At 46.4% G+C, this 9,281-nt stretch overlaps 1 protein-coding gene across 1 annotated transcript in view; it reads right to left on the bottom strand.

Moving 5' to 3' along the window:
* Positions 1-9,281, bottom strand: part of ric1 (RIC1 homolog, RAB6A GEF complex partner 1) — a 21,669-nt gene extending 12,388 nt beyond the window's left edge. The window contains 2 exon segments of the mRNA XM_067250854.1: positions 1,207-1,314; positions 8,791-9,281. Of these exon segments, the coding sequence (XP_067106955.1) occupies positions 1,207-1,314; positions 8,791-8,931 (249 nt within the window). The 5' untranslated portion in view covers positions 8,932-9,281.

The raw sequence follows: 9,281 nt of genomic DNA, 5'->3' as shown, positions 1-9,281 counted from the left end.
AGAGTGCTGAATGTGGAGAGTGCGTGTGTGTCTACACCTATTCGATTACTGCAAATGCTTGGTTTCACCAAGGCCTCCTCTCCTCTCTGCTACAGACTGTTGCCTGGGCAACCATGCTTTAGTTAGGCCAGACCAGAGCGGAGAGACGGAAGAACACTTGTCATTTCACACATCCTCCTCCTCCTCCACACCACAAACACATGGCCAGGTCCGACACCAGTGTGGTCAGACACCACCAGGCCCGAGCAGATGGGGACTCTCGGACACCAGAGTCCCGAGACCTTCTCCAGATGGAACACAGGACGAGACAGACTCTTTGACAACTCCGGGTTTAGAACTTCACCATTCAGACACTACTATCAGTATTCCTCCCTGCTGTATCTGAGCCTGGCATGGCCCCAAACATGGTTCACTTCACTTTGATTCCCCCTCCCCTTCCATCGTTGAGGGTAAAGTACAAGCTAACTGGAGAGACTGAGGTAGCTATCAGCTGTGATGTCACAGAGAGCTCTCTCCTCCCTGCCAAGTAGGAACATTGTGTGACAGAGAAGAGACCCTACAACAGAGATAAGCAGGCCCACTATCAAGCACCACTCAGCTAATCATTACCAGAGGTAACAGTACACTCTCAGTCCGAGTCAAAACAAGACCCTTCATGAGATTCTGCTGGACAGGCCAAGACAAGGGTGAGCCCCTTGGACCTGCCTACTGGTGTGTCTGACCACTGCTCCTGGGAGGAAGGATGGCAGAATGGGTGATGGGCAGAGGGGAAGTTCCGCGGTGAACACCGGGCATGTCCGCCGCTCCCTGCACACGCGTGTGGGATCCACTAACTGAGATCAATTAAAGGATTCTTCTTTCTTTAACTGAGTAACTGATAATGACACCACTATACTGTGAGATACTGTTAGACATCTGTACTGTAGACATCTATACTGTGAGATATACTGTAGACATCTATACTGTGAGATATACTGTAGACATCTATACTGTGAGATATACTGTAGACATCTATACCAGTGTTTCCCCTACCATTATATTAGGGGGGCGCACCGGCACCCCTCGCCCCCCCTGGAAGGTCAAGTAAAAAATTAAAAAATAAACTTATTTTAATTTTATATATAGAGTGAAATAGAGAGAGGGAGAGAAACAGAGATAAAAGGAGGCAGAGAGAGTGAAATAGAAAGAGAGAGACGGCCAACTCACAGCCACAGCCACCATGGAGTCGTCTGGTTTCCATTCTGCCTGCTGGTAGAATCCAAACTGGGATGCCGCCTTGGACGACTCGATGTAGCTGACGACCAGAACACTGGGCTGGGGAGAAGGAGGGGGAGAGAACCAAGTGAGATGAACATTTTCGTCCTGCATTACAAAAGGCCTAAGCTTTAGTTGTGAGCCCAGGAGAGAGAGTTCCAGAAGAAGCCCTATATCCCTGTATGTAGGCTAGGCTAGGCAGTCAGAGCACACAGAAAAGAGGGAATATATAAATCACTGCAGCATGTTGTTAGCTGCAAGGGTGTATGTGGTGGTGGGGGGGGGGGGACGTTTTAAACAGGTCATGGACTTCAGAGGTACATTCCATATAAGTGTAATGCGCCGGTCAGCTTGTCAGGTCATGTCAGCACAGGAGAACAGGTGCCACACACTGCATTCTACACAGAGAGACGGTGGAGGGAGACATGGAGAGGGGGAGAGAGGGGGGAGGGAGAATGGGAGAGATGGGGGAGGGAGAGATGGAGGGGGAGAGAGAGAGAGAGAGAGAGGGGGATAGAGAGAGGGGGAGAGAGATGGAGAGGGAGAGAGAGGGGGAGGGAAAGATGGAGGGGGAGAGAGATGGAGGGGGGAGAGATGGAGAGGGGAGAGATGGAGAGGGGGAGAGAGAGATGGAGTGGGGAGAGATGGAGAGGGGGAGAGGGAGAGATGGAGGGGGACAGAGAGATGGAGGGTGGAGAGAGAGGGAGAGATGGAGGGGGAGATATGGAGAGGATAGAGATGGAGAGGGGGAGATGGAGAGGATAGAGATGGAGAGGGGGAGAGAGGTGGAGGGGAGAGATGGAGAGGGGGAGAGAGATGGAGAGGGGGAGAGAGATGGAGGGGAGAGATGGAGAGGGGGAGAGAGCAACAAAGCAAGAGTTGTTTGTCTCTGATGCAACCTGCTGCCAGCCAACAATAATCAATGCGACTGAAGAGCTTCCAAATTCCAAAAGGCATTACGTAAGCCTTGCTCTGTTACTGCTCTCTGTAAACACACACACACTTGTCCTAAAGTACTCTGAGGTGGACCATTCCAGGGTAATCATCATTAGAAAACAATCCGCTAATCGGACCATAGGATCATCCGTTTGCCTGCCTGCCTGCTCATAGAGCAGATCAGTATTCCAGAAGAGACTCTACGCTCTGTCTGTACAGGAGTAGCAGGAAGCAGTGAGGTGTGAAATATGTGATAAACACACACACACACACACTCGCAAGTATGTGGGGTAAGCTTGGTTTAATTTGAGAGAATCTTCTTAAAAGTACTCTTGAAAGTTGACACAGATAACTTTCCCAAATCAGCAAAACCTACTGTACATAACCTACTGCACACCCAGCCTACAGTAGATCCAACCTACTGTACAAGCATCCTACTGTACAAGCATCCTACTGTACAAGCATCCTACTGTTAACCCAGCCAGCAGTAGATCCAGCCTACTGTTAACCCAGCCAGCAGTAGATCCAGCCTACTGTTAACCCAGCCAGCAGTAGATCCAGCCTTAGCATCTTTGTGAATATGTTTTAGGAGGAAACTTAGCCAAGAACTTTTACTATTTAGAACTCTTACAGGTAAGATAAAATGTTTGGGAATACGGCCCCAGATTGATATAAACCATCTCATTTAAGAATTGTCTGAAGGCATTGTGAAGCCTTAGTTGGAGCTAGGCTAACCTGGGTGTGTTGCCCTGTCATTGTGAAACATGAAACCTGACCAAAATTCTTCCCCTTTACCTCCCGGGGCTAAAATTAAAACGTCACCGTGCCAGGGAGAACTCTGCGGAGAGGCCCGCAGAGAGAGCAGAGACAGAGCGAGCTCAGAGCTGGGGGACCGTGTCTTAGGCCAGAGACACCAGCAGAAAAGGGAGGTATAGCTCTCTCTCTGCTCCCATGCGTGGCCTGGGTGAGACCACAGCAAGGGTGGAAAGAGATGCAGGGATACCATAATGACGCTGGAGATAGAAACACGACCTCGAAACTAAACACAGCCTGCAGCAAACGATACAGACAAACCTCTGGCCTCTACCCTGGCCTCTACCCTGGCCTCTACCCTGGCCTCTACCCTGGCCTCTACCCTGGCCTCTACCCTGGCCTCTACCCTGGCCTCTACCCTGGCCTCTCTCATAAACACACAGCTTCCTGAGCAGACAGTCTGTCAGTCAGTATTAGTGTAACAATGCCTGAGGATAGAGGATTGGGGGTGGGTACTGTGGTCATGCTGTACTCTTTAGTAATAACAGCTCCTCTACCCCAGTGAGGACCACAGCCTATGGGTGAAGGGGGATGAAAACTTTGGGAAAGACTGGGGAAAGGCTCTGGTCCAAAACCTCCATCCCGTCCCCTCTCCCTTCCTCTCACCAGCTCTCCTTCTCTCCGCCTCCCTCTCCCCTCTCTTAAACTTCCCCTCCTCCCCCACCACCCCCACAGCGCAACCTAGTCCAGCTCAACCACAGTCCCAGCTAGGAATACAGCTAATTAGCATACAGTGCACCGCCAAGGGCATGGGCTCCCAAAATGTAGGCCAGCATTTTCATAAGCCCGTATAGGAGTCTGTGAGGCTCTCTTGCCGTGACACTTCAGCTTCACACAAGATAACATTCCTCGGGAGCAGCTGGGCGGTTGACGTAGATAACAACAAGAGCGGAAGTATGAGTTCAAGATAACGTTGTGTAGCCTAAACACCTGGGGCCTCATCTATAAAAGATTGTGCAGCTTTCATACCAGAAGATGGCGTACGGCCAAAACTTCAACAGTACCTACGCACAGAAATATTCACATGTATAAAACCGGTCGTACGCCAGGTCCTGCGCACCTTTCCTTTATAAATCACAATCAACGTGAGATTGACCGCACGTGAACGAGCCACTGACCCCGCCTTGCCTCCTTCCATAAATGAATATGCAGATGACTATAAATGCGCTCCTGTGGTCATTTCTTTGTCTGAATTGAAATAGCTAAACATGCAAAAAAGAACTAATTTCACAGACTGTGAGATATAGGTTCTAACAATAGAGGTGGAAGCGAGAAAATGTGTCCTGTTTGTCGGCCTGTCATCAGGTATAAGCAACAAAAGAAAGTTGGCGGAGTGGAAAACTGTCACTATTTGTGCCCTTTCTTTTTTTTACCTGTAGCACTTTGAGATTTAGCTAAATGTAAAGTGCATTACAAATACAACTATTATTATTATTATTATTATTATTATTATTATAGGGCTGTAAATGCTGTGGGTTCGAAGAACCGGACCATGGCAGAAATTAAGAAGAAATGGTCCGATGTAAAACTCGAAATGAAGAAACGAGTGGTGGCGCATCGTAACAGCATGGCAGCTATAGGGTTAGCGTGACATGCATTTCCTGAGTGATTTTGGCGTTCATTTGACACCTTCAAGTTTAACAGAAGCTATTAAGTGGTGGCGGATTAAACAGTATAGCATTTCCCGTTTGGGTTTTGGTATTTTGATGTGCTCATCCACATTAATGATCAAACTTTTATTTGTATGTTTTTTTGAATAGTCAATGTCATAGACGTATGACAGCTTCCAGTTTAGTGGAAAATGTATTTTGTAATGTTTGGTGAGTTTCGGCACTTTTCAGTTAGAATTCGCCACGTTACAGAGCCAGACAAGACTTTGCGGACGGTCCGCACATTCTCACGTCAAGTACATTTTTATACATCAGACCGTGTGCGTGAAAACCAGCGTACGCAAGCTTTTTGTGCGTAAGCAACGTTTATACATGAGGCCCCTGGGCTTCTGGAACCTCAGCACACCTCTCTCTGAGAAACACAATACATACACAGAGTAGTGAGAGACAGGAAATATGGTTAAGCTTTGAGACTACAATACCCAGTCTTGGGGACTAGCAGTTCCTGCTTCTGTCTCTCTAAAAGGATGGAACACGGTCACTGAGACGCCCTACTTGAACTCTGAGCTACTCTTTAACCCTTGTGTTATCTTTGGGTCATTCTGACCCATCAGTCATTGTGACCCACCGTCGTATTGCGACAAATTTACCTCATACAAAAACAAAGTGAAGCATTTTCTTTTAACTGTCGGGCTGTCTCAGACCCCCCACATTGGAATGGTTAAAATAAAATAATTTGTTTTTGTTTTTGTATTGGGTAAAATTGGGTAAACACAATGATGGTTGGTTATGAACCTTTGGGTCATGTGACCCGGAGGCAGCACGAGGGTTAAGAAACAGAAAACAACTTCACCGCCATTTTTTGCGCTTCTTCCAAATTCATGACTCAAGGTGATTCTGTGCAGTGGCATCCACAGAGCATGGGAAACAGTCATTAGACAGGTCCTTACAGGCCCCTGGCTTCCCTAGAAGATGGATTGTAAGTTGCTTTCAGTTTTGGACTTGACACCCAACACTTCCCTGGTACTGCCGCATGCCGTGTCTATTGGAAACCTAGCCCACCCGCATATCCTGTCCCCTGCTTACCTCCAGCCCACACAGCCTGTTTCCCTGTAAGCAGAGACAGGACTGGAATGGATAAGAGGATGGGTATAGCTCAGTGGTAGAGATAGGATGGGTATAGCTCAGTGGTAGAGAGGATGGGTATAGCTCAGTGGTAGAGAGAGGATGGGTATAGATTAGTGGTAGAGAGAGGATGGGTATAGCTCAGTGGTAGAGAGAGGATGGGTATAGGTTAGTGGTAGAGAGAGGATGGGTATAGCTCAGTGGTAGAGAGAGGATGGGTATAGCTCAGTGGTAGAGAGGATGGGTATAGCTCAGTGGTAGAGATAGGATGGGTATAGCTCAGTGGTAGAGAGGATGGGTATAGCTCAGTGGTAGAGATAGGATGGGTATAGCTCAGTGGTAGAGAGGATGGGTATAGCTCAGTGGTAGAGATAGGATGGGTATAGCTCAGTGGTAGAGAGGATGGGTATAGCTCAGTGGTAGAGAGGATGGGTATAGCTCAGTGGTAGAGATAGGATGGGTATAGCTCAGTGGTAGAGGATGGGTATAGCTCAGTGGTAGAGGATGGGTATAGCTCAGTTTATCGTTTCTTTTATTATTATTTTAATTTTAAAGGGGTTACTGATGAAAGAACACAGCAGGCACTAGCAGAGGAGATGTGGAAAACTAGTAGATGGACAGGAAACAATATCAATTCTCAAACAGTTCAAGTTAGGACATTCCTCATAAAAGACTGTTGGAGAATGGAAGTCTACAGGCTGTTTCCTGGCCTTCGTCCTCCACTATATGACTCACTCCCTGGACAGACACTGCAGGCATGTTTAATGGTCTTTTGAGTCTGAGATTTCACCTTTGTTTTGGTTCTGACATTCACATTCAACTAGTGGCATTGCTTGACCCTTTTTACTGGGGCGCATGCAGTTTTACCTAAAACACAAACTGATGCGTGCTTGCAGGGGGGGGGGGGGGGGGCATGTAGAGACAGAAATGACATGCCATCATGTAAATAAGATAAATAACATAAGACCATTTAGTTTGTTTAATAAAAGAGCAAGCTATAGACCTGTTTTATCGGAAAGGTAACCTTAAATGACTTATTTTGTGATTTTTTTTTTTTACTAAATTAACTTGACCTTCCAGGGGGGGCGGGGGGGGGGGGCGTTGGGGGGGTGGGGGCGCCCCTCTAATATAATGGTAGGGGAAACACTGGGCTATAATATCCACTGCAGCGTGCACACAGAAGTCCAGGTGTCGGCACGCAAGTCAGAACTGAAAGTAATAAGAAAACATCACAAAACTGAAGAAAGTTTCTAAATAGTTGGTCTACCGATCACCTTATTTGGACTCAAACATAATAACATGAGTCCAACGTATATTACATGAAGCTCAAAAAACTTTATTTGCTCTCAAATTATTGTGAAGAAAATTCTCATTAACTATAAATGTTCCTGCCAAAGCTGATATCAAACTTATATCCCTGAACTGTATAGTGGGTTAAGCAAGGGAAGTTTGTATAGTGCATTGTGTCACACACTCTTGTGCGCAAGCAAGCTTGGGGAAAAAACAAAGGGATTTGAGAATGGGGCCTGTGCCCCAGTAGAGCTTTAAGTCTAGCGCCCCTACATTCAACCCTAAAAAACTAGAACTGAACGGCACATGCAACATTAACTTCAGCCTTAAGCACGGTGAAGATTCCCCAATCTTTGCATTACATGGATCAGTGTGTTCTAGTCAGTCTAAGCTGTCTAGGTGATTTATAGATCTGCTTGTATATGTGCTCGTACGAGGCCCTGGCAAACACATGGACACAATCTGCAGAGAAGAATTTCCAGCATTAAACCCAACTCTGCACGCACAGCTCAGACATGACAATAACGCCTCTCACAGATTGGACAGGACAAAATATAAACCTGAAGATAATATTCCAGAAATCAATAATGATACGTTGTACTGGTCACATTATTAAAGATCTCTCACAAGTGCATCTGAGGCCAGGTTTTGGAGCCAGTGTTTGGATGGGAGTTAAGTAATAGTGCAGCTGTTAGGGCCTGAGGAAGGAGGGAGAAACAGCCACATTCCTGTGAGGAGGATAGGGTCCCTACTTCCTGATGGTAGTCTCAAGGCAAGAAAGGCAGGAAGGACTATGGGACACATCCTTCAGGGCAGGGGGGATAAACAATGAGAGTATACAGGCATCCATTCAAGGCCTAGGAGTGCTCTATCTATAATCGACACCGTCTATACAGCACAATCTGTCTATAAACTAAACGAAGCTATGCCTGTAACGGACATGAATAGCTTACTGCACAAGCCTTGCTAGACGATCAGTCTTTCACTTGCGTTCTTCTTTTAACTTCTTAAACAACGTGTAATCAAGTAGCTACATAGCCGATAAGTGGCCAATTCGTCTCCAGTTCAGACTGGTGAGGACAAGAGAGAACCGGAGGTGGTTTTCCTTTTAAGCAGCTTGATAAGTGTGAAGTGCCCAATGAGCTACCTATGGTTCAGAACGGGATTCAACAGGTTACGGCGTCTGAGAGGATGACTCCTCACTGTTTCTGAAAATGAGGCCAATACTAAAGAAACACGAGTCTTGACACTATTTCTAAATTATCCGATGTACGCTGAATTTGCCAGCGAGTTTACAAATAGCCTAGTTGTGTAATGGTTTTAGCACTGATAATACTCCACGGCTCACTGTTTCTCCCCATTCTTCACCGAGAAAATGCAATTTTGACAACAGTTAAATCAAGTTAACCTTTGTTTACCGATACACACCAGTAAGACAAGCTCGTCACAAGATGACTGATATTGCTTAGTCTGAAACTTCTAATCCCGACCTTGCTAGTTAGCTAGCAAACACCTACAAAAAATGCCAGTGACATGTTAAGTTGGTGTTCATAAAAACACATTTAACTGGATAGTCAGATATTACTTTGTGTAAATTGCTAATGTTCTGCTAGCAAGACCGCCTGGTGGTAAACCCACCATGCCGTGGGAGAACCAAAAACTCGGTGACGCGGCAAAGTGCCGAGTAGACGGGGCTCATGCTAAGAAGCTAACTAGCTAGACTCACTCTTCAGACATCACTTATTCCTCGACTTTCACTTACCCGACTGAACCAAATGCTGAGTTGTGTCTCCGATAGCACTGCAAAGTAAAACCTCTGTGAGCTTGGTTGAATATGAAACGGCTCTTCTTCACTTTTTAGCGGACAAAGTAGCCTCCGCGGCCAGCCAGTTAAAAAATACATGACGACCGAGTCAACCCACTTCGACACTGGCTGTGTCGCGACTGGGCCAGTTCAATGGCTATATTCCCTAAACTGAAGAGATCGTATGCCCAATTCGACCATGAAAATTATTTTTTATCAATCCCCAGTAAGATCTCTTTGCGATCCCAATGTTGTGCTATTCCATTTCTGGTAGACTAGGCACAGAACTGAGCTGTCACTTGGTCTTCTCTAAAACAAATCGCTGGCGCTCCCAGCGCTGCGACCATCACGCCACGCAGCACAGTTTGTTAGACAATTTGTCAGTTGCTTCTTTATGTTATTATTAATATGGATATTTAGCTATCTGAAGGAACAATGTCTGTGTATAA

This window comes from Osmerus mordax, chromosome 14 (genome assembly GCF_038355195.1).
Source record: "Osmerus mordax isolate fOsmMor3 chromosome 14, fOsmMor3.pri, whole genome shotgun sequence".
In the NCBI taxonomy this organism is placed as follows: Eukaryota; Metazoa; Chordata; class Actinopteri; order Osmeriformes; family Osmeridae; genus Osmerus; species Osmerus mordax.
This window is presented reverse-complemented; position numbering and strand designations above follow the sequence as displayed.